General features: G+C 48.7%; 7 protein-coding genes across 9 annotated transcripts in view; 5 read left to right on the forward strand and 2 right to left on the reverse strand.

Moving 5' to 3' along the window:
• The window catches only part of Conv (insulin like growth factor binding protein acid labile subunit convoluted), an 86372-nt gene that overhangs the window by 19263 nt on the left and 43939 nt on the right, over positions 1 to 23170 (reverse strand). The window contains exon 2 of the mRNA XM_076824320.1: positions 22387 to 22435. Coding sequence (XP_076680435.1) covers positions 22387 to 22422 — 36 coding nt within the window. The 5' untranslated portion in view covers positions 22423 to 22435. The remainder of the gene's footprint in view (positions 1 to 22386; positions 22436 to 23170) is intronic.
• LOC143375109 (uncharacterized) lies at positions 766 to 2497 on the forward strand. Its single transcript, XM_076823883.1, has 3 exons — positions 766 to 1379; positions 1494 to 1631; positions 1959 to 2497. The coding sequence occupies exons 1-3, from the start codon at positions 1145 to 1147 to the stop codon at positions 2171 to 2173; spliced, it is 588 nt and encodes a 195-aa protein (XP_076679998.1). The 5' UTR covers positions 766 to 1144; the 3' UTR covers positions 2174 to 2497.
• Positions 3272 to 4169, forward strand: LOC143375515 (uncharacterized). The gene is made up of 3 exons (XM_076824709.1): positions 3272 to 3637; positions 3715 to 3812; positions 3900 to 4169. The coding sequence occupies exons 1-3, from the start codon at positions 3442 to 3444 to the stop codon at positions 4113 to 4115; spliced, it is 510 nt and encodes a 169-aa protein (XP_076680824.1). The 5' UTR covers positions 3272 to 3441; the 3' UTR covers positions 4116 to 4169.
• On the forward strand, positions 6114 to 7277 carry LOC143375364 (uncharacterized). The gene is made up of 4 exons (XM_076824367.1): positions 6114 to 6198; positions 6266 to 6397; positions 6495 to 6745; positions 6845 to 7277. Exons 1-4 carry the CDS (start codon positions 6114 to 6116, stop codon positions 7238 to 7240), a joined length of 864 nt encoding a protein of 287 aa, XP_076680482.1. The 3' UTR covers positions 7241 to 7277.
• On the forward strand, positions 8834 to 11427 carry LOC143375047 (uncharacterized). Its single transcript, XM_076823759.1, has 2 exons — positions 8834 to 9295; positions 11084 to 11427. Exons 1-2 carry the CDS (start codon positions 8977 to 8979, stop codon positions 11425 to 11427), a joined length of 663 nt encoding a protein of 220 aa, XP_076679874.1. The 5' UTR covers positions 8834 to 8976.
• LOC143375048 (uncharacterized) lies at positions 13110 to 14753 on the forward strand. Its single transcript, XM_076823761.1, has 3 exons — positions 13110 to 13534; positions 13619 to 13822; positions 13893 to 14753. The coding sequence occupies exons 1-3, from the start codon at positions 13430 to 13432 to the stop codon at positions 14109 to 14111; spliced, it is 528 nt and encodes a 175-aa protein (XP_076679876.1). The 5' UTR covers positions 13110 to 13429; the 3' UTR covers positions 14112 to 14753.
• LOC143375045 (uncharacterized) lies at positions 14392 to 20077 on the reverse strand. Of its 3 annotated transcripts, none has more exons than XM_076823758.1 (5): positions 19628 to 20077; positions 17222 to 17364; positions 16835 to 17056; positions 16431 to 16577; positions 14392 to 16112 (listed from the first exon to the last, which is right to left on the reverse strand). In XM_076823758.1, exons 2-5 carry the CDS (start codon positions 17345 to 17347, stop codon positions 15594 to 15596), a joined length of 1014 nt encoding a protein of 337 aa, XP_076679873.1. In that variant the 5' UTR covers positions 17348 to 17364; positions 19628 to 20077; the 3' UTR covers positions 14392 to 15593. The 3 variants fall into 3 exon arrangements, with proteins under 3 accessions (XP_076679873.1, XP_076679872.1, XP_076679871.1); XM_076823757.1 differs by having other exon boundaries at positions 17222 to 17425; XM_076823756.1 differs by having other exon boundaries at positions 17222 to 17481.

Here is a 23170-nt window from a genome sequence, read left to right on the forward strand (position 1 = left end):
GCATCCACAACAGCTGAATCGATTTTACTGGCCACGACTGTTTTGCAGATGCGATTCGAGACCGCTGCAACCATTCGTTTCGGTCATTTACTTCTGTCGTTCTCTTTCACCCAGCAATTTGCACATTTATCTGTCGATGTCGCATTGGTCTGGGTTGATCGCCAACGCTACGCTTTCCGTTTCGATTCGAGCGAACGAAATCGCTTGACTGAGACGAATCTTCGGTAATATGTTACCCATTAATTCACGAAATTTTACTGCAACGGAATGCCGTAAAATTCAGCTAGCTATTGACTCTCCGGGAAAGTTACTACGACCCACGAATTCGTGTGGAAGCAACAGGTCACTAAACTACAAATGTACCTTGATAGATTAGACGCCTACTTCCACTTCTACGCCGCAGTCGTTCCCTGATTTGGATTCTAGCCTTAGCAGAAAGACCACCAAGCCCTTTGTCATTCTCCGAAAACAATGGTGGATCAATGCCTCGTCCCATTGACAAGGCGATCGTATGATTGCAGGTTTCCACGGTCAGGCAGTGCCAGTAAAGGCGAGGAGTGCGCGCGGACTATTGCGGGACCGTGACCGTGGCAGTGATACCTATAGAAAGTGGGACGATACGTTCGATGGACGAAAACGCTTAAAACCCGAAATCCCTGTGTACAACAGCCGCCTGGTCGAGATCTCTCATCTTACATAGACCGATATTTTGAGGAAGCATCGCGGGAACGAGGCGTAGAGCGCGGTACTCGTGGGCAAGTGCATGAAAAAAATGCGCGCTCGGAAACGCAACGATGCGATCATCGACTGCATAACAGGCGGAGCACGCGGAACGTTTCTATCGACATTCCCGCAAAGTGTTTCAGCCGCGTTCCGCGCGCGTCCACGAAATTCGAGGCGGTGCGCAGATCTGCCGCGCACACGTCGCGCAGCGACGCGTCGGCCGATCCTCTTTTGAGTTGGAACGGCGGCGTGGCCGTTCGTCCGAATCATACGCCGACTCGTACGGGCTCGATTAGCACGTGATTCGCGGTTCCAGTTCGAGGATCGCGGGACGCTCCAGCGACAGGGCGAATCGATTATTCGGGCGGATACCGCGGTGTCGATGCGGAGGATCACGTGATAGCTGGCAACCGGTTCGATAATGCAGCCGATTGGTTGGACGCTGGCGTGCGTGCTGCTCGCGACCAGTTTTTCAAAAAGCGCGATCTCGTCGGTCGTGGAGAACGTCCGTGTCCCCACGGCGAGCCAGCATCAACCTGCACGCGGCAAAGTCACGAAACTATTGCCAATTGCCAATCGCACCGCCCTGGATCCCGATGTTCGACAGCTCAGGGACTTTTTCGACGATCTGTTCAGTGGCCGGAGCAAAAGTCAAGGTGAGTTCAAAGCGTATCTACCTTTTCACCTGCCTCCTTCGATCGTATAAAACGGTATTTGTTTATCCTGGCAAACTGCGCGATCGAGAAGCTAATGGATCTTGGTGTGCCTAGAAACGACAGCGGGCGAAGCTCGGACTTTCGGCATGAAGCGACTGCAATTCATGTTAATGCCGATGATGTACAAAATGGGAGTGATGATGACCATGTTGACAGTGTTGACTGTGATCTCGCTGAAGGGACTGCTGATCGGTAAGCACAGATTATGGAGAATCGTTCGATCCACGAAAAGATAACGGTGAAGGTATGCTGGCCGTACACCTTGCGCATACACAATCAGGGGACATTGCCGACCTATTTATCGATAAGGCGTCTCCACGGTTCGCCGGTCGCGATAGAACCAAATTTTACCGGTGGACCCACTTTCCTTTCTCTGACCATTGTTCGGTATCAAAATCAGTTTTCATTCGCCTGCCTCTGTTTCGATGGACACCCTAACTGGCTAACGTTGCAGAAATCGTTCTAGTCTCGTTAAATCGACGAGCACAGGAGAATACAGAGATGCTAAATTCGTTACAGGTGCCACTCTGCTGGTGCTGAAGCTGGGCACGATAATAGCCAAGTTTTCCTCCGGTTGGCAGCAGCACCATGCACAGGCCTGGTCGCCTCAACCGGTCCATGTGCACGTTCACAACAGCCTACCAGTCGCTCACAATCAGCCGTATGCCGGCTGGATGCATCCTCACAGTGCCAGCGGTCCAGAAGACGAGGAGCACTATTATTACAGAGGATAAATGAGGAAACGCTGATCTCGCGGACGAGAAACTGTTTCTACTTCTACGAAGACCACAAACGGAACCAGGCTATCGCGCTTCAACCCGCGATCCTTCGTCGTTCCCTTTTTTTATCGTCTACTTCTCTCCTAACGCGAACGAACGTTAATGGAACGGCTGTTGCTGCGGTTTACGCCCGACGACTTTACTGTTTAGCCTACGGAGACATCTCCCGAGAACCAAAGGACCTCTACAACTTGTAACGATAACCTTAAGAGTATTTTATCTCGCTTGAAAAGTGAATAAGCGTGGATACATATCGCCAGTAGACTTTACTCCAAACTGTAAAACCAAAATTCCGCACTCGTACGTTTAAGGAATAACCGTTTACCTCACGTTACCAGTAACTTATTTGTAAGAAGCTGCGTCTCGCGCCGCGCTTCCATTTATTTATACCGTCATGTGTATCATCGTCGATCGTATTTATTAAATTCATTGTCAAATTCACTCCGTTGTTCCGTCAGCGCCGTCGGCTCTCGTAACGGTGAGCAGACGGCCATCCTAGACTTCCAGGATGATCGAAATTTAGAGAACTCGGATAAAACGTAGCTCGCCAGCTATTTACCGAGGAGATGAAAATCGAAAGCACCGTTTTCAACGGCGATTCCCGGTTGAATTTTCAACGTTTCAAGGTCTGCTGAACTCGCACGAGTCTGTGGCCAGCCGCGTGTGTATTACACCTTCTATGACACGAATTGCACCGACAGGCTGCACAGACCCAGTTTCCTGGCCTTAGTGGGGTGAGCGTACAGCGAAAAAGAAAAATGTCTGTTCTCCGCTTGGCGGATCACCCGGTAGTCTCTTCGCCGATCTAATGCAAGAGAGGCGCGTTTTGCTAGCCGTTTGCCAGCCGTGCGGTAGGAAGGAGGCCATTTGCCCTGGAATGCGTGAAATCTTTGCAGTGTCGAGTGCGCCGCGAGATGACAAGATGTTCCCTCTGGTCTGAGTGTTGATTCAACTTGACAGTGTCTCCGGAATTGAGGAAAAGGTAGCGATAAATACGTAGCATTATATGTGACAAGCGATCGAGTGAGTAACGGTGTCCGGTATCGTGATTCTGCACTTCTCATAACGAGCGAAATCGAGAAAATGGTAAGGGAGAATGTAGAGAGCAATCGAAGAGTCCTTTGGAACTGACCGCGAGGCCTAGCCTCGGATAGAATAGATTTCATTAATTCCTGCTCTGTGTTTTAGAAATTAGCGCTGTAAGTGGACCGTGATTACGAGCTATGACTAGAGTGGAAGCGATCCTTTGGTGTCTCTGTTTCACGATTGCGTTTAAGAACTTTGTTGGAGCAGATGGAGGGACAGGGCGCTCGAAGGATTCGAATCAAAGCCTCCAGATTGAGATTTCTCGAGGTATGAGGCTGCAAATCGCAAACAACGAAACGAGCATCGCCGTAAGAATGTCGGCTCTGCTTTCTGGTAGGTGATGCTACGAAGTACCAATTATCTTCGAGGCGTGACGATGTTCTCATCAGTACTGCGATTCTGTTATTTAGGCAACGAGGTGGAGCAAAGAAGCAAGCCTAGATTGAAGTTCAAAGATGGCCTGAAAAAGATAGGAATGGCGATAATGATGGCCCCAGTTGTGATACAGGTTTGAACGAATATCTTGTACCATTTGAAATAATATCGAACGTGGTATTCGATGACTTGGTAATTTTAACGTCCCATCACTTTTCAGATGATGTCCTTACCCGGCGCTCTCGCAACCATAAAGATGAGTCTCCTGAGGAGCCTATTCGTGGGGAAAATGGCGTTACTCATAATTCTCTACAATATAATCAAGAATTCGCAAAAATCTGAGGTGGTGCTGGTCCATAAACCCGAATACCACGATCACTACTACCACAGTAATTATCAACCAGAAGACGACGACCAAGGCTGGTTCGGGAGATGAGCGAGATGACAAAGCTTCCGTCAACGAAACGTCCGACATATTACCTCCAATCACTTTGCTCTCTTTTTACCTTTTTCAAACTCTGATACTCTTTTCGCGACAAAATTGCGCGCCTGTGATACGTGATAACCACCAAGTGGCTAGTTGATAAGGTATTCGAAAGCGATTCCTTTTGTAACAATTGTAATACTTGCGTGAAAATATACAGAGACTCAAAAGTATTACGACTCTCCACGTAATCAAGCGACACTCGATCGATTACTAAATGAAATCGGTTCTCGAATAACCATCCGATGAGGTGACCAATGGCGAGATATTTGGTGACCTACTTCGGTCCCCGCGTAACGGCATTTCGGTCCAGATTCTGCGGCGGCCACCTCCGACGGCGTGCCGGGTTTCCCTTTTCTCTGTCGTTAAAGCCAACGTCGAAATCGAAATTAGTATAATCTTAATCGATCTCATCATCGATGCAAATATAGACGGGCTGGACTGTAACGGTTCGCTTTTAACATTCCCGTAATAGAGTCCTTCGAATCACATTATTATTCGCCGATTTCTAAGCCTCTTTGGTCTATAATTAGAATAATCAAGTTATTGCGAGCGATATGTCCCACTTTGTTCAGGGAACAACGCGACGTAACGTTGCGTGCAGAGCGTACATCGTTAGATCGTTAGGCGCGTACTACGCACATATTTAGATCAGTGTTAGGGGCACGTAACGAAAGTTCTGTCAATGTCGAATTTATTTCCCAAGGCCTCGATATTCGCGGTGCGTATACGTGCCAGAAACCCACCTTCCGTTTGTACATTGTATAGTTAGTATGCCAGCCGCCATCGATCCTGTATCGACACCTCGCCATACCGAGTCGTAACGCTATACCGTTTTCTAAACTACAAAATGCACGATGCACTACGCATACGAGGCAAATCGGATTCGAACCCGGACTAATCTTTGCATACCTCGCTGCTTAGATCGTCGCCAGCGGTCTGCCGACGTGAAAGCATCCAGGCTTTTCAGAAATCCATCCTCGCCTTTCTAGTTTGCCAAACTGTCCAACGGCCTGTTGGAAAAGTCGAAGGCCTTCGGCGACCGTTGCCCCTTTGCGTTTGACAATACAAATTGGCAGCATTTATTCCCCGTGTCCGTTCGTATACAGTTTCATTCATAATTAATTCTCTTAATCGGCCCTTTCACTGTGATTCCTCGAATGCTCTGCTGACATTATGAACATTGATTCCTCCGGCAGATTACCGATGCCTCTCGGTTCTCCTTGATTTATGACGTCCCTCTGACAACACGCAGAAAAATCTCTAGGCCACGATGTTCTTAATAACAATTGCACTTGCGGCTCGTCAAAAGGACGTCGAAGTCGCGTTCGAGTGGAGAAGATGCATATCTTGAACGTCATAGGTAATCGTACAAGTTATAACAATGCGCTGACGGGTTGATAGGAAGGATCTGCTGCGAAGGAATTCGCGAGATTCTATTATGTAGCCTTCTCACTTTGCTCGCGATTATTTATTACTGGGTCGCGTGAACTCTGGCCACGCCTGGCGTCGCCTTCCTAAAACGCAAGATTTTCATGAAGGTGCAGAAAGATGACGTATAGTTTTACGACTCTGTGCCTGCGGAGTAGATAGTTGTTCCTTTGCTCCAGCACCAAGATTTACGATCGTTCTTCGCCGTTGTATAATTATTCGAAGACGCGAACCGCGTGAAAGCGAACGTCGAGGATCCCTGTCAGCCTCCCAGGATTTTTTCCCTCGCGCGGATTCCACAATTTCCTCTTCTCCCTCTGCGAATCCCTCGAGAGGGAAAACATTTTTCTCGCTTAGTTGCATCACCGTGCGACCATCGAGGTATCTAATGGTCCGCTTCATTCAGTCTTGCGATCTTAAACCTGCGGCATCCTCGTGGAAATGTTGTCCTTTGCCTGTCAGAAGACAGGTCTCGCTGTTCTGCGTCTCCTCTGCTACGTCTCGCTGGCAAGCATCGCGATGGGGGACGAGGCGAGGAACCAGACCAGGCCTTACGAATTTTCATTCAACATCGTCGATTTCCAGCACAGGTACGAGAAGAAAGGTACGTAAAAGGAGGAAAGGTTAAAGCGTCGAGAAGGCAGATTAACATGGCACGATTACTTTACGAGATGCCGACGGAATTATCACCGGGGAGTTCGGATTCATAACCGCGGACGGAGTGTATCACGAGACCGGGTACGCGACGGACAAGAACGACGATTTCATTATCACCAGGATGAGAAACAGAAAGATCAACAGCCGTGAGTTTGCCAAATATCAACCTCGCGAGTACATCTTCATCTGGTTACTGCACGGTTTGGCAATAATTTGGACGGACCGTAATTTTACATTCACAAGTGAAGGATGCTCAGGAAATATTCAAAGACAGGCCGGAAGCTGCGAAGAAGCTGGTGGAGGCTGTGATAAAGGCCTGCGGTGGGTGTACGATTCCCATAACGAAAGACAAGATTGCTACAACCACGCAAGCTCCTCCAACAGCCTCGACATCCACTTCTGCAGCAAAATTGGGTCCCATATTAAAGGAGATGATGAAGACTCTAGCTGAGAGCAGGAGAATTGGTAAAAATTTATCTACGAGCGACTTTAGCGCTTAGGATTCTTCTTCTTTTAATTCAGTAACTTCTGCAGAAGGAGCCTCGAAGGGCAAAGTTCTTCAAGGGAAGAACAAAATTCCTCAGGATTCGAAGGATGAGTCGAATGACAGACGAGGGAAGAGCTTGAAAGAGGGAATTGTGAGGGACATGGTGAACTCGGCGAAGAAGCTGTTGAGCAAAGGGGAAGCTGGTGATGGGAATTCCAGGAATATGCTGACGAGCGATCGAGTTCTTGAGAAAATGGCGGATGATCTGTACTATCGATTCAATTATACGATTACGACGCACGGGCACCATGAGGACGGGTACAGGAGCGGCAAAAAGGACGGCAGTTATCGAGCGCAAAGTGAAAATGGTGTCGACACGCGGGTGAAGTATCTGGCGAACGAATTCGGTCATCAGCCCAACATTTCGTTCGTTCCCAGGGCCAATGGGACCACGGAGGACCAGCGTCTCAAGGGATACTCCTTTCTTTGGTACTGGTCCTGAGAGATCATCCCCTCGAACAAGTTTTTTCCTCCGACAGGGGGCCCATGTAACAATGTAGCATTAGAAACACGCGAAATAAAGATTATATCGATGATCAATAAGGCAGTCCTCATTGGCGAAACGACATGTGTTTAGAAATCCTTCTTCCTAACGTTAATTCGGCCAGACGAAACTGGTTCCGCAAAAATTCTAGTTTGACCGGTCAAAGTGTGCCGTGCGGGTCGCGTCGCGGCCATTTTACAGAAATTAAGCGGCCGGCTAATTTCACGCGGACAATTTTGACGGAGGAGTTAATTGCCGTTGATGAATACGAAGATAAATGCCTTCGTTTCGTCGTCTAAAAGTGGCAGCTCGATCTCGCGATCTCAATTTTCTCTTTTACTCGTAAGGTAAAGGTAAGGCTCATAGCATTCTCTCAAACGGGGAAATTTTACGTCGATTATGCTTTTCCATTTCCTTCATAAACGCCGCGAAAATCTACCGGTTCTTGCACCATAAAATGTCTGCAAATACTTCTCCGGCAATCGAATATATTAGCTTTTACGCAAAGGGAGGATGAACGTCATGTCCATTTTCGCGTCCACGGTGAATCGTCCGCAGAATGATCTACAAGCTGTTGTGACAGTCCTTTCGTTGCGCTCGTACACGCGAGACTGTGCCCCTAACGATTGTAAGACGGACGTCTTTATTATGGTAATCGAGCCGAACGAAAGGTGCCGCTTCATTTCCTCGATTGTTCGAGTGTCGCGAGAACAGTGTCGCTTTGATAAATCTCACGGCCTTCCGTCATTGTCACCGAAAGTTTTTATTAAAAGAAAGGTCGCGATAGCGTACGTAAAAAATGCGGGTTGTTCTTGATCCCATGGTGTTTGGAAAGTAACGATTTCACTACGATTCCGTGTCCGTTGATTCTTTAAATAACGATAAAGAGGGCCGGAATTAGGTTGTATTAGCATCCCAGCATAGTTAAGGCGGAATTTCTGTCGTCGGTCCACGTACGTGACCCACACCGGTGTGCCAAGTTACACGCGCGTAATCCTAAATTCATTATGCTTTTTCAGCAACGGGGAAACATCGCCGAACGTGCCATAAAAATTCATTTCCACCGCGCAGGGACAAGCGGATTTCGATTGTGTACCGATTCCGGAGGAATGCAATCGGGAGCCGTGGAAAGATGATCAAAGGGACCCTGACAACGAATCTCGGCGTGTAACAAGAAGGCCCCGTTAGTGCGTAGCGACAGAGTTGATTAAGGAATCAATTAACGAACGAAAGGTCGCACGTTTGGAGGGCCATCGGCCTGTTACACAGATATCCGGTAAAATTCTTTCCCATTCACGGGAGCGTCTAGCCCCACGAGGTGGCCAGAATTCCTTAAGGAGAGGCAGACGTCGCCGTTCGGTTAGAACGGCGTGTGCCCACGAAAAGCGTGGCAGTGGGGGGATGCCGGTCAGGTCTCACCTGAAACAGGACCAACTTGATTGGAGGAAGTGCAGGAGGAAGGGGTTAGACTCTCATATATGTTCGACCACGCACCTTCCACAACCACTTGGTGCCTGTGACACGCGGTCCAAGGATATAAAAAGCGGAAGGTCGAGCGCGGATTAATGAAAAGCCGGCCAAGGGTGTAGAAGAGGAAGCACACGAGGGACGCTAGTCAGTGCTAACGCGTGGTGACAGTGACTATTCCCCAATTCTCCAAGGATCACGTATCGCAGAGGTAGCTCGAAGGAACCATGAGGATAACAGTGTCCGTCTTCCTGCTCCTGGGGCTCGCCCTGTGCGCCCAGGCTGACTCTCCCACCGAGAGGAAGGAGGAAGAGCAAAGTGCCCTGGACTGTGTGTTCGAGGACAACGCCGTGACATGTCTGAGGACGAGGCTGGCCAGGGACATTGACCAGGTGGAGATGCAGGTGACTGGGAAGAACAGCGAACCACCGATGAGCGCGGTCATCGAGCAGGCCGGCAACTTTGTGGCCGAGGTCGTCGATGACATTCAAAATCCTGGGCGAGCGGATCAAACGGAAGAGGAGGAGGCGGAAGCTGGTGAACAAGGTGAGGCTTAATTGTAAGATTGTCAGAGAACTCGCGACAGGTCACGGGGAAGCAATCTTGGAGGACCGTTCCCAGAGTGAATCGAGTGGACGTTTTCCTTCGAAACCGGTCCCAAATCGCAGCACCGATTGATTCACGAAAGGATAGATCGATCACGCGAATGGTAGCTCGAATTTCTAATTGACTCGCCGGCACGTGGAGCGCATGATAAGATCAACCGTCAACTTTCCTTCGTGGCTCTTAGCACCGGTAAAAAAGTCGGCTTAACTTTTACCAACCTTCAGCCTGCCTTATCGAAACTGGGCTCAAGATTCGTTTGATTAACCTCTGAATGTTCTCGTTCGTTGTTTTTACTCCGCTAAAGGTAACGAAGTCTCGCAAGTTACTGACCGTGTAGAGGAACGTTGAATCTAAATTCGAACGCGCAAGGTTACTTGATGAACGGCGTTGCAGAGTGTCGCGCGTAACGCGAGGCTCGTTTTTATGAATGGATCCTAGGAAAGAACGAGCCAGACGTTTCCGAGATGGTTACGCGAAGAGCGAGCTTTTTATCAATCAACATCCTAGATTTCGCGACGTTTGTTTAAAGAAAAGCAATTAGCATGGGAACGTTAGCGGAGGACGAGCCTTCTGACATCATGCGAATACGTGTCTTTAGGTCAGCAACGATCGCTTGAAAAACAACATCCGATATGTCACCGACTTGTGCTCGCAGTTTGATGCCACGAGTTAGGCAAATCTACGCTAACGGTAGTCGGGCTCGTTATCTTTTCGAGCAGATCGCTGCCAGAAAATTGATCAATTTCCCGGGCATCAGGGTAATCTTTCTGAAAGCACCAAAACGTCGGCTTTGCTTCCGGGGCATCAGGGTCGGGGACTATTTTCGCAACGAAACTCGTGACTCATTTTTAAGAAAGCAGGACCGCCAGACAGGAATTACGTGGCCTGTGAGAGCTAGAGGTTTCTGGGTCACGCGACTGGGACATCCTAAAAATTACTTTAATTATTCCGACCAGTCCCGCGCTGTTTAGGTCGTCCGACGTCCACTCGCGTTCTTTTTCTCTGCCCGTGGCAAGTCAGCTGAACTTTTATATCCAGCTGAAGCTTTGCTCGGCGGAGATATTGAACGAAAGTGGAGACAAGCGAGGAGCATGTAAATCGATGCCGTAAACATCCTGCTACGAGTGATCTGGCCGATAGAAACGAATAACGACTACGTATGTATGTAGTCCAGCGAAGAGAGTGAGTTCGTGGTAAGAAACGAGTCGCTTGTTTCCATGGTTTCTGTGTCGATTCACGCATTAATGTGAGCATGGGTCGGAGAAGGGTGGCAGGGAAAATCGGTGCCACGGTTTCCAGGAGCGTCTTCGGGATCATAACGGTGTTACGGTGCCTTCGATTCCTATCGTACTTTACTTGATTACGGTACACCTCGTCAGGCCTGGCGCGTCCCTATAGGCAAAGTTAGGCAGCTGTGTGAAGCTGGCAAGGGGCGCAAAATGATCTTTTCATTCTTGGTACTTTTTAAAATAAATCTTTAAATGAAATATTGCAGGTTGCGCTGTAAATACTTCGAGCTACGAATAAAAATTCAAAGCAAGGTCATAAAAAACTCAAATAAGTGTATTATAAATAAAGGGCCAGGTTTAGCAAGTTCACCTGGGGCGCAAAAATGCCTCGAGCCGGGCCTGCATCTCGTTGATCAATGATCGCTTGCGTGTCTGCATTTTTCGAATTCGTTTGTAGTTTTTACCCGCCGCTGAACCTTTCCTCAAACTTTGATTGCAGTGGAAGGACGCCGGAAGAAATTCGGCAAAAAGAAGAAGCAGCTCGCGAAGCTGTTGAGTTTGGCGATGCTGTTCAAAGCGAAGCTGAGCCTGTTGCTTCAGCTGATTTCCAACCACGTGCAGCTCAAGTTCTTCGCGGTCGCCATCATCAGTTTGGTGATCAACGCTGCTAAGTTCTGGATCGACCTGAAGAAATCCCACCCCCCGGCCAAGGTTATCTACTACGAGCACGCTCAGCACCAGCATCACTACGATCACGAGGACCACGAGCCTGGCTACTGGGGGCGATCCTCCAACGATTCCCCTCAGGATCTCGCCTACTCGGCCTACGCTCCGAAAAATTAACGGGGGATGGGACCGGGGAGGGCAGCTTCGTCTTCTCGATGAAAACTAATGGCAGAGAGAAAGGCCGAACCTCCGCTCCTGCTAATTATTTTCGTCGTGCTCAGGTTTCTAGTTAATTGTTGAAAGGATCGAGGAGTTGATCGTCGCTCGTTTCGTAACCTACGTAACTTCTATATTTATTAAATTATTTATTTGTCTATTTATATCGCGACACAGCGTAAATATTCTACTGTAAAATATCCTCGCTGACTCGCAAAGCGTTCGATCGAGATCACGCTTCCCGAACCAAAGTCCGCTTTGCGTATCCGTTGTACACTCACTGTCTATACCTGCGAAATTTCCGTAATTTATTATCTAACAACACCTGTAAGCAACGTACAAGCAATAAATTATTTTCATATTAAGCCAAGACCGCCGAAGATTTTCTCCTCGAGCAAGCACCTCCGCGGAGAACACTCCATTAACACGTCCGCGTAATTGTACATTCAACGCGAACCGTAGATCGTCGGTTTATCGACGGTGAATAAGAAACACCCATGATCGAGACGCCACCGCGAAAGTTTGCCGAATCGACTTACGACCTTCTTTCTCCGCGGAGCGTGGACCAACCTGAAGAATGCCCTTTGTATTCCCGGTGATCGCGCGGAGGGAAAATGCGGATGGAATTTCCAACGAGCACCGATACTTTCGGGCTGTTCACCTTGCCGCGAATGTGATCGAACGATAAACACCGTAGATTTACGCGGTGATTGCACTCCCGGGACGTTCGTCCTTACACAGTCCAGAAATTCCCAGCGCACTTCGATCCCCCTCGTAGGAAAAATTTATCATAAACCAGCCCCTAGGGCCTGGTCAGTCGGGACTCGATAAACTCTGGCGTAATGCTTGTCAAAGTGAAGCAAACGCGAGGGTCATTATTCACGCAGAAGAAGACGCGATCGAATGTATCACGATCAACATTTTTCGTGATCCTCATGGTCAATGACTTCTGGCGGGCAGGGTTTCGTAACAGGTGGGGACCCCATGGAAACTGTTAAGTATTCACATCCTGACGAATCGGGTGGTCGCGGTGCGGCCTTACCGAAGACGAGGCCCGCTGGCCGGCCTGCTTGCCCTCGGCGGCTCGCTTCTCGACGGCTGAAACCTCTTTTCGGAGCTCCGATTGGACCGCGGCCAACCGGACCACCGTGTCACATCGGAATCATCGAAATTCGTGAGAAGAGACGCTGAAATATCCTTCCGCCGTTCATTTATAGAATTTCTTCGGCGACCCGACTACGTTCAACTTTTTCTTAATCAGCTAACGAAATTCAATCCAGCTTAGCGGGGGCTATTTCGATTCCACCGCCATTTGCATCCGACCTTCGGCAGGCACGTCCTCAGGATATTCAGAGAGCATCCACCGGCGTGCCCGATTCCTTTCAGGAATACTCCTCCTTCGACGGAAGGACGTCTGCGGCTCGTGGGACTCTTAAGGGCATATTAATGCCTCTTTGTTCAACTCTCGGGGAAGAAACAGTCGTCTTATCGAATGGACGTTTGCTCGTAAACGTACCGATCGGAAGAAGCGGCCTGGCCAGCTGAAATCGCTGAATGGGCATGGCGAACGATCGCTGAATGATCAAATAATAAGCGTTACGCGCTCGCCAGCCCGAAGGAATTTCGTCGCGGCTGCACGAGGAGCGCGTATCATTCGGCACATCAGCGGAGAAATTTGCATCGGGCCTTCGAGGATGATGTGGACGTCTGGATGGTCATTGGCAGACCAAACGTGATGAACTTACTAATTTCTGCCTACCGAGAATTGGCCATTCATACAATATTCAAGATCCTTACGCCGCAGGTCGCTATATAACACCCTTCCGCGGATCGAATCATCAGTCTTCTCAGGATACTCGAAGACAGAACTCTATACAACTCTTCCAATCCCCCTGGAAACTCCAACGAAACTTGGCTCAACGCTTCTGCAGTATTTCTAGAGATAGATTCCGTTCGAGTTATCATGATTCGTAGAACGTGTCTGATCGCGCTGCTCGTTGGTGTTCTCGCCACTGTTTGGGGTCTTCCTCAGCAACCCAAGTCTAGGAGACCCCTCCCAGAATTCAAGGTTTGTCGCAAGAGACCTAGCTGGCTCCGTGTTCGAACAGCTAATCTGGAAAATGTAGCTACATGAAATTTCTGTGAATCGCAGAACAATACTGGAGGCTTAGAACTGCCGGACAACGCGACGCTCATTCGAGAGGACATCGTGGACAATTTCTCCTGCAACGAGAGGATCTATGGATATTACGCCGACATGGAGAATGACTGTCAGATTTTCCACGTCTGTATGCCACAAGCTAGGGGCGCGGCAAGGTGGAGTTTCATCTGCCCTGCGGAGACAGTGTTCAATCAAGTAAGTGGCCTTTTCCCTTGGATCTATCTTACGTTTCAACTTTGAGGCGATACAAATCATTTCGTGGTAGGCCACGTTCGTTTGCACGCGAACCGAGAACTCTATACCCTGCGAGGAATCGGAGAGCTTCTACAATCTGAACGAGGCGATTGGCAAGGAAGTGGAAGAGGAGGAAAGGGACATGGAGCAGTCGACGAAGGAATCGGATGCTGTGGAGCCGATCTCGAGCAAGCCGCCAGCTAGAACGTCGAGGATTTTGAACAGGAAGAAGTCGTCGCGGCGACACTGAGACGATGCTCGTCGAGGGGCAACAATTATGAACTGTACGCGTTACAGAATCATTCGTCCACCTCGTGGACTACGAAACACACGGAATCGACTATACCTACTTGCCTGGAGCACGATCGAGCGAAGAATTAGATTATCTAGTGTTTAAGCGTTAATTGTAATGTTTGCAGTCGCAAGGTATGCACGAGACGTGTAAAAATGTGCAATACATTAGAGATAGTGGTGTGCGAGTTTCTGACAAACTTAAGTCCTTTGACCGGTGTCGCAATAAATGGGTTAAATTGTCCGTAGAAAATTTATTATACACTATATCCATACAAGTCGCTAATACTGGTAATTAGATGGCTATAATTAAGCAGTCGACTCACGCGCGTAAAGGAGTTACACAAATGTCCCAAGCCTACAATGTGCAGCGGTTCGATATGTTTCAATTAAAAGCAAAGAAATAGTGACTTAATAACTAAGCGGAACTCTGGCGTTACTGAACAACCATCTTCTCGATTATTTATTTACAACGATTGATATGTGTCGATATTGGTTTCGTGACTTAACGGTAAGTCGAAGGTAATAAATAAAGTAATTGAGAGAGTAAGGAAGATAATGAACGTTGCTGTACACTAAAAGAAGAAAACAAAACAACACACTCACACGCACACACGTAAAGCGGCTAGAAGTAAATCCAATGTTTTTTTGTTTTAATTCAAGTGATAAGAGACCACACGATATGAAATCTTTATGAAATCGCAAGAATCACCGAGACCAGTCGGCAATCTTCGGTTCGTTTTTCCTATTTGGTATCTTTGGATAACTAGCCATTATGTCGTGGAATTAGGCGGCGCCTATTCCTCCGCTCGTAAATGCCGATAGCGTAATTAACAATCAACAAGTACACCAACTTTCGTGCCCGCAAACAGTTTCGCGACAAGCCTTTCTCAACCAACGACCCTAAAGTACGTACTCGACCATTGACTTAAGTACTTTCTAGTGAAAAGAAGAAAATGTAAACTTACTTCGCATCCCGTTTATCTTCGAACAGTCGCTGACCACTGGTTACGCTTAGTTACACCAACGCAAAAAGCAGTGATCAGTATTTAAACGACTTGCTATTTATTTAATCGATATATATACTATCCTTTATACAGGTAGACCGTGTATTTACAAAAAGTTGTCAAGGATACGAGCGCTCGCGAACGTGAACGCGAGCCCTCGCATCTTTAACAAACCACCTATCGTCTAGTCTTTTATTTCGTAACGGTTGAAAAAATAATACTAATACTTTCCTCGTAAAGGAGCGTGCGGCTACCAGCGTATTAGTGTCCTATATACAAATTAAATATTTTCGACAATGTGTACCCTGTGTTGTCCTCCGAGTAGACGTCCTTGCATTCCAGCGTACCACTTTTCCTCCTGGATTTCCCTGTAGGCGGCAGCTTTTGCCGTGCCCAAACAACAATCGAAATCACTTCGGGCAGACTGTCGAGAGCTAAGCCTCGGAGTCTAACGCCAGATCGGCCTCGATCTCCTCGGGGCTCCTGAGATCTATGGCGAATCTCTTTTTCGCGTTATTACCAGCCATCTCTGCCATCTTGTCCTGGGCTTTCACGGTCCTCGAGTAGATCTCGAAGGCCGTGGCCAGGGCGTAAGTGAGCTGCCTGGCGTGGTGCTTGGACTCGCAAACGAAACCGTGGCACTCGAACGGCGAGACTCTCCTGAAGTTCTCGGTCTCCCGGACAACGATCATGGAGAACACCCTGGTGTAGACGAGATCCTGGACCCCGTACGAGATCGTCTCGATAGCGTACATCTTGGCGAAGTTCGGGTGCTGCTTCCTCTTCTCGAGAGGCAGCAGTGCGACACCTTCTTGGGAGACAATCAGCTTGATGAGAGGAAGCATGGTGTTGGCTGGCAAGGCTTTCGCCGCAGCCACCATATTATCGACGGGCCTTCTAGTGTGCTTGATGCCCCAGAGGCCCCTGGCATCATGAGAGCCCAGATATTTCACCTGAAAAGGGTCCCCTTTAGTCTCCCACGCGTCGGTCGGTCCGCTCAGGTAGTAATTAAACCTATGCAGAGGCCTTGGGCCCATAGCGTACGCGTTTTACTTTCGAAACAGCTCGAGTAGGAGGCTACGAAACGCTACGATACTAACTGGACGCAAAAATTCTACCACGTTTGGTCAATGAATTAGGAAGCCTCTGACTTTGACTGTATTGTTATGGTGATCGGGGGACGAGCACTTTCGAACGCTTTCGACACGGCCAGCAGCCTTTAAATGCACTAGTTAGCGGGGCAGGTAGAAGGTAAACATCGAAAGTTATACCTGAAACACTTGAGGCAAATCCGTGGACCCCTCGAACACGTTATTGTCGATGGACAGGCGAGATAGCTTTGACACAAGGTCTTTCTTTTTGTCACCGCTGCAGACGGGGCTCTTCTCTTTCTTCATCTCTTCCGCCGCTTCACTTCTCTGTGCGAACAACCGTCAACATTTGTACATAAACCTAACGAATCTTGCCGAACGATTCCTAAACCGAATGCACGGGGCAAGATGCTGTCTTTGCGATACGAAACGGACGTGAGGCGAGAGTTGTATCATCGCATCACTTGACGCACTCAGTGAAATTACGAAGCAGCCTCGAATTCCTCTAAATCTCCCGAGAATATCGAAAGACAGCTCGAGCAGTGAATCGTTGGAAATCGTTGCGTGCGTTGATTGGTACTCACTGGAGTGTTATCGAGCCGGTAGACTCTCTGCGCTTGTCCAGGCTTCACTTTCAGGTGATACTCGACCACGTTCGGTATGTTCGGCGGGTTGGAAACGACTGAGGAAGCCGGAGAGGACGCAGAGACGGTCGCTGGCCGCTCAGGGACGGCGTTTCCGGCCTCGGTCGCCCCGGATAACGGCGCTGACGTCACCGATCCAGACCCTTCGACCACCCCTCCCGTCTAACAAATTTTCACAATTTCTCCATCACCGACCCCCATCCAATAATCATGCATTTCCTACAGTATCGTAACATTTCTCTACGATCTGCAGTCCCCCTCTTCCGAGACAAAATTTACAGAGCCCCCATCCACTCTCTCTCTCTCTCTCTCTTTCTAAAAACGAACCTTTGTCGTTGGAGGGCTACTGTCCTTCTCGGCCCTTCCTGCATCTTTGCCCTCGTCTGGCTGACTGCTCACGTTCCTCAGGATCCCATCATCCCTCTTCGTGAAACCAAAGTCCTCGTCCTCCATAATGATCTTTGGGTCCCCTTGACAATCGAAATATCCCGCTCTATCCAAGCTCATCTATTTCCTCCCCTCAATTTTTTCCTACACCTTAAGACGTGCAGAAATGCTTAGTCCTCGTCATGGCCCTCTAAGACCGCCTACCAGAAAGCGCAACATTAAGCGCCTGTGCCAAGTAAAGCTTAGAGCGTTCCCTTTGTTTACGGACAATTCTCGCAGCCCGCAATTTACGGTGGAGCAACGGCCGAGGGGGACGATCCGGCCCTCGTGGCCGTCATTATAGTCATCGTTGTATCCCGAAACGCGTTCGGCCGCGGAATTAAAAACGAGCTTAACGTCTCGGCTTAAAGCGGAAAACAGCTGTCGCGCAGCACGTGTTGCACCTTGCGCTCCGCACGGTCGTTCCGTTCGCTCTCTTTCCGTCCGGCCACTTGGACGACCGTTTTATTACGAATACGCGGCACCGACCGGCTTTCGAAGCTTCGGGAATCGATGAGCGAGGGAATCCTGGCGCGGGGACAGCAGCGTCAAAGGGACGAGACAACGGCGACGCAGATCTAATCGAACGAAACGGATGCGAGGAGGCGCGTAGAGCGCAAATTGCGATGATATCGTGGATCCTAAATGCGCACAGGGGGCTTGGCTTTGAACGGGCAGGAAATGAGTCAGGTGACCGATAGTCAGGTGAAAAGGGATTCATTAACGTATTCCGTCCGTTGATCAGGTGTGCGGGCATTCTGTTGTGCGAGCTCCCGTCGGTGAATCCGTGTGCACGGTTACCGTTTCGAAAACACGCGCCGGTGGACACGCAGAAATTCAAGAACGAAGGTCGAAACCAGCCGACCGAGGCGAAATGACATTCGTGAAATTTTACCCCGCCTCGGGTCACCTCTTTCCCCCGCGCGAAATTAGATAACGCGCTTCCCGGCGATCGGAAATAAGAAGCACGACGGACGAATCGACTTAAGTTAACGAGACGTCCACCGTCGTTGACCCGAGCTCGAAGCTGCAAGTTCAGGAGGTCCTCGAGCGATAAAAGGTGGACGAGTTTATTCTCGAACACCTTGTATACTCGCGGCGCTTGTACACCTGTCGTCCAATTACACCCGCGTACAATACTAGAACTGTTAACGCGCGTGTCCACGTACCGGGTGCTCGAACAAAGAAGCAGCCCGCCTCCGGCGGGCCGTATGCAAGCTATCGGAGAAAAGGGCGAGGATTTGTTGGTTGACCAATTACGACGGCCCAAGGACATCTACGCGGGGAAAAGAAAAAGGCTTGGCGGTGGCGGTAACGGTATCGCTCGAGGATCAAATGAAACGATAGACAGTCACTGCTCGTTATTACGGTTTTCCGAGACTTCCGTTACGCCGCCGGGGTATCGGGCTTCGCTGAGTTTTCGCGGCGAGGTCGATATTTATTATTTATTCATAATAACGCGACAGCGCCGAGGACGTCGGCGCGCAGGAAGCGGAGAAGGAGAACGATTCCCTGTTCGTTTCGAGCTCACGAGAGGGTAACAACTATACCGGAAGCGGAGGTAGATGGGTGTCTGACCGGAAACTATTATACTCGTGTCACGAGCGAACCGCAACGACGCGCGTCTCGGCTCGCTGGAATTTCAACCGTACCCGGCCGTATTTACTCTCTTTAATCGCGACGATGCTGTTTTCTTTCAATTACTGGTTAACGCTTCGCGAGTCTTCTAATTAATTAAAGTCGAGCGTTAATCAGGGAACGGACTCTTCGATGGCTAACTTGCCCCGACGAAATGGGATGGTGCAACGGGTTATTCATAGCCGTTCCTTCCCACACTTTCCCACGATAGGACGATACTGGTCGCGATTCAGCACGCGGAAGAAGAACTTTGCAGGAGTCGAAGATAACGATGCTGCGTTGGATGCGCGGGCTTTTAAGACCCTTTCAGCGTCCAGAGTAGAAAGCGGGATTGCGAAAGAACTTTGCTTCTCGAAGCAATCGGCCAGAAATCGTTGTCGACCTTATCATCAGCAAATACCGCCGGAAAGATAAGGAGGAATTATTGTGCTCGATGGAGGATGATTTCGTTGGAGTAGCTACGTGGAGACGGAGCCAAGGATGCAGCGCGTTCGCACGCGTTCCGGCAAAATAATGATGCATACTGAGCAGCAGCATCGAGCGATCAGATTTCGCGAGACTTCTCTGGCTGGAGAAGTGAACTAGAGAAGTGAATCGAAGCTGCCTTCTACGTCTTACCCACTACGTGAAAATTAACAACGATCCAGCGAATTACTTTCAATGATTTACCGTGACAGTTCCTGGAGGTGGAACGACAACTGCCATCACCGGGGGGACACGTTCACCAAACACTTGGCCGTATCGAGATCGAGACGGAGCCGGCGCTTGCTGCACACAGGTGCAATCTCAGGTGATCTGGATTCGAATGCAGCTGCGGCTCGCGGCACGCAGCGCGCAGCTACGAGTTCCAGCTATCCGGAAACATGGCCGTGGACGTGGTGGCTACCGGTGCCGGCCTATCGATCCGCGCTCGTTCAACCGCGAAACCGTTCTGAGGATGGACCCGATCTAGGATCGAGCAACGATCGACAGCCAGCTGCGTGCTATGCACTGTCGCGTGGACGCGCCACTGAAAATCTGGGACAACGCGGCTCGCCTCGACTCCACTCCGCTCCGCTCGCGCCGACTGATAAAACGCGTCGCGAGCTGCCACGACGCACGCATGCCTCTGTCTTCCTCGCCCATTATCGCCGTGCTTCTGATAAATCTCAGCTATTGCTGGCCAGATAACGCCGCTACACCTGGCGAAATAGCGCGTGGCAGAAACCCGAAACTACTTAAGTCTATTCGGTGAAATGCTACTGACTTTGGTTGTAATTTCATTCAGGTGCCCGCCCCGATAAAGTAACAAGAGAGAAAGATATTCAACCTTTGTCCCTGGGACGAGAAATTTGCCTAGTCGATCGGCAACGACCAGCACCCCCACTTATCAATTCACCCGCGAACAGGTGTCACGTACGCAGCGCTGAAAATCTGGGACATCTTTGAGCGATGGTATGTACACCGTGGAATGCGTGATTCATAAACGATAAAGCAGCGCGTCGAACATGAGATAAGTACAAGGGAGAACGATTATAAAGATGTTTCCTCACGCGTCCCTGCCGACACTTCCAAATATGGACATGGCAAGACTGATTGCGAGGGATACGGAACGCTGGAACGTTACTCGCGTCGCCTGTGCGACAAAACGAGACGTGCTTCCTAGGATTCGTTATAATTGATGGTATATTGCTTACGTAACTCTGAATACAATAAAATCCATGCGATGCCGGCGCAGTCTCTTACGTAACAAAGATATCACGGATTTGATTGTGCGCGCGCTCGCGCAGGTACGAAGATGCGGATAAAAGGCTAGGTAGGAATTAAAATAATTGGACAATCGGCGGACGCGGAGCTTAATCGATAAGGATTTCCAGCGATACGGTCCAAACGATTTCGAGCATCGATTGATCGTCGCCGAATCTAGATAATTGAAAGGTAAGGGGGAACACAGGGGATGTCGCAAAACAGCTTTATCGATAAAATTAAGTGTTTTGTTCCAGTTCATTGTGGACATTATCCGTTTATAACCAGTATACCAAACCTTTAAAAGATTTAAAAAAAAATTAAACCGATTCCAAAAAAATAAAAATCCACTAAAAAGTAAAAAAGAATCTTCTCCCTTATTTAATCTGCGACGCGCATTTTTTTTAAGTCGGCGCCAGATTTACACAGTGCAAAGGATGAGGCGTCGACTTAAAAAATATGAGAGTCGTAGATTAAATGGGTAAAAATTATTTTCCACTTTTTTGTACATTTTTACTTTTTTGAAGTCGGTTTTAATTTTTTTTTAAATTTTTTATTTTCAACTTTTTAGTTTCATATATATATATTGATACAGCATGCTGAAAAGATATGTGCATAGGTACATAATATAATAAAAATTAGGTGACAGTAGTCTCTATTATTAACCAGAACTGGCGAAATATTGGCCAATATTGATGTAGCGTAAGACGGGACCACCGAGGCATAGCCGTCTTTCGAATAAAAAAAAAAGATTATCAAAATCGGTCTATAAGCTGAGGAGTTATGCAGGGACACACATATAAAACAAATACATACGAGTCGAATCTATAACCTCCTCCTTCTTGAAGTCGGTTAAAAATTATTTTACGGGGGTATTTGAACGTTATAACCCCTTGTAATTCGACAATCCTGTACTCCCAGTTGCCACCAACAAAATATGCTGTAAATCGCGAAATCACGAAAAATTCATCTTACCCTTCAATGGTAAATTACATAAATTTGTGGCCGTTTTCCAATGCGTGGCGATCGGCCTGGCTGAAAGGGATTGCTAAACCCGCGGCATAATTCGAGACGCGACTATCGGGCTCCCGTAGCGTATCATAATAATTAAATATTTAATCGGCCAGCAGTGGTAGAAACGTGAGAAAGTCTTTCATGGCGCTTTTGTACGCGACAGGAAAGATGCTCGGAAGTCAACTCGTTATGAAATTACGAAAGCTTATATAGGTTGAACATCGCCGAGCGTGTGAAGATTCGGGATATAAAGGTAACCGTCTGACGAAAGTGTCCATTAAAACAAATGGTCTTCTTTTGATTGCCTTCCCGAAGAGAGGAAGAGCAGCAGGTGGCTCAGCCATTCTTTGCTCGCGGACGCAATAACGCCCGCGCCTTTGCACCATGCATTCGAAACGATGACGTTACCACGCAAACTAAATGCGACAAGACGTAGGAATTTTTTATCCGATTCGCGTAAAATTTGACAATTACGGGGCTGATAGGGGGAAAGTTCCTAACAGTAGGTTCCTCGACAGGCGGAGGACATACGAGCTTTCTTCTCCGTCAACGATGACAACAAGATGATTCCGCGCTACGCTCAATCGTAAAAGAAAGAAGTAGACCTTCCCACGCACGTTACATGGATCTCGCAACTGCCCCAATATATAATTAACGATAATTCAATTCATAGCAATGACTGCACTCACCCTCTCGCCCTCTTCTTCGCTGCCGGCCTCATGCATTCAGCCCGCGCAGCTGAAACAGAAAAGAAAACGCGTTAGCTCCTGTCCTACGTGTCTACGTGTCAGAAGATGTTTTGGCATAAAACTTTGTTATCCAATTCGAGGCTGAACTAAGCGAACCGTTGCTGAGATCGGCCGTCTAATTCCGTGGAATTTGCATGTCAATCTGTAAAAGTTCGCGGGCAGCAATTACGCGCCGCTAATTGGCGACTGAACGCGCCTCGAAAATTGAGGGGCTGCCGAGAGGAAGATGAGAAGCAGGCAACAGCATGCAAATGAACGATTTGATCGCATACGCGATTACGAGATTCCAGTTTTCCGCCTGTTCGACTGCAACGGACGTCTACTTAACGCAGAGTAACGTGGCGTCTTCCAACTCCCAACGTTCTTCGCTACATATGTTTCTAAATGAATAGTTGCCGAACCCTGTAAACCGTAAGTGAATGACGAAGGAGATGAGGCAACGCGCAGGCTCCTACGGGGGCTGTTACTCGTGATGGGCATTTTCCGTTCCGCCGGAGGATCCCACGAAATAAAAGACATTCGTATCTGATCGATAGGATCTGCGAAATAATCTCGAGCATCCTCCTGGAGAAAAACACACAGAGTGTAATTAATCGATAGGATCGCGTTCAATTTACGAAAGGTGTCGGGGTTGGCGAAGCATGAGCTTCTCCGGGAGATGGGCGATACGGGACGTGGTTTTGAAACGGGCAAATTTTAAGGAAACCGCGCGGACTCTCCCTTT

Source organism: Andrena cerasifolii, chromosome 12, assembly GCF_050908995.1.
Source record: "Andrena cerasifolii isolate SP2316 chromosome 12, iyAndCera1_principal, whole genome shotgun sequence".
Taxonomy (NCBI): domain Eukaryota; kingdom Metazoa; phylum Arthropoda; class Insecta; order Hymenoptera; family Andrenidae; genus Andrena; species Andrena cerasifolii.

What these genes read in the sequence shown, in the direction of transcription:
- LOC143375364 (XM_076824367.1), top strand. Translation starts at nt 6,114, where the DNA reads ATGGGGGACGAGGCGAGGAACCAGACCAGGCCTTACGAATTTTCATTC. An exon ending in GCACAGGTACGAGAAGAAAG is followed by an intron (nt 6,199 to 6,265) that starts GTACGTAAAAGG and finishes TTACTTTACGAG; the next exon opens with ATGCCGACGGAATTATCACC. An exon ending in TATCTACGAGCGACTTTAGC is followed by an intron (nt 6,746 to 6,844) that starts GCTTAGGATTCT and finishes CAGGATTCGAAG; the next exon opens with GATGAGTCGAATGACAGACG.
- LOC143375109 (XM_076823883.1), top strand. Translation starts at nt 1,145, where the DNA reads ATGCAGCCGATTGGTTGGACGCTGGCGTGCGTGCTGCTCGCGACCAGT. An exon ending in TGGCCGGAGCAAAAGTCAAG is followed by an intron (nt 1,380 to 1,493) that starts GTGAGTTCAAAG and finishes TGGTGTGCCTAG; the next exon opens with AAACGACAGCGGGCGAAGCT. An exon ending in GCTGAAGGGACTGCTGATCG is followed by an intron (nt 1,632 to 1,958) that starts GTAAGCACAGAT and finishes AATTCGTTACAG; the next exon opens with GTGCCACTCTGCTGGTGCTG.
- LOC143375045 (XM_076823757.1), bottom strand. Translation starts at nt 17,401, where the DNA reads ATGAGCTTGGATAGAGCGGGATATTTCGATTGTCAAGGGGACCCAAAG. An exon ending in GTAGCCCTCCAACGACAAAG is followed by an intron (nt 17,057 to 17,221) that starts GTTCGTTTTTAG and finishes AAAATTTGTTAG; the next exon opens with ACGGGAGGGGTGGTCGAAGG. An exon ending in ACCGGCTCGATAACACTCCA is followed by an intron (nt 16,578 to 16,834) that starts GTGAGTACCAAT and finishes TTGTTCGCACAG; the next exon opens with AGAAGTGAAGCGGCGGAAGA.
- LOC143375047 (XM_076823759.1), top strand. Translation starts at nt 8,977, where the DNA reads ATGAGGATAACAGTGTCCGTCTTCCTGCTCCTGGGGCTCGCCCTGTGC. An exon ending in GGCGGAAGCTGGTGAACAAG is followed by an intron (nt 9,296 to 11,083) that starts GTGAGGCTTAAT and finishes CTTTGATTGCAG; the next exon opens with TGGAAGGACGCCGGAAGAAA.
- LOC143375048 (XM_076823761.1), top strand. Translation starts at nt 13,430, where the DNA reads ATGATTCGTAGAACGTGTCTGATCGCGCTGCTCGTTGGTGTTCTCGCC. An exon ending in GACCCCTCCCAGAATTCAAG is followed by an intron (nt 13,535 to 13,618) that starts GTTTGTCGCAAG and finishes TGTGAATCGCAG; the next exon opens with AACAATACTGGAGGCTTAGA. An exon ending in CGGAGACAGTGTTCAATCAA is followed by an intron (nt 13,823 to 13,892) that starts GTAAGTGGCCTT and finishes ATTTCGTGGTAG; the next exon opens with GCCACGTTCGTTTGCACGCG.
- LOC143375515 (XM_076824709.1), top strand. Translation starts at nt 3,442, where the DNA reads ATGACTAGAGTGGAAGCGATCCTTTGGTGTCTCTGTTTCACGATTGCG. An exon ending in AATGTCGGCTCTGCTTTCTG is followed by an intron (nt 3,638 to 3,714) that starts GTAGGTGATGCT and finishes TCTGTTATTTAG; the next exon opens with GCAACGAGGTGGAGCAAAGA. An exon ending in TGGCCCCAGTTGTGATACAG is followed by an intron (nt 3,813 to 3,899) that starts GTTTGAACGAAT and finishes ATCACTTTTCAG; the next exon opens with ATGATGTCCTTACCCGGCGC.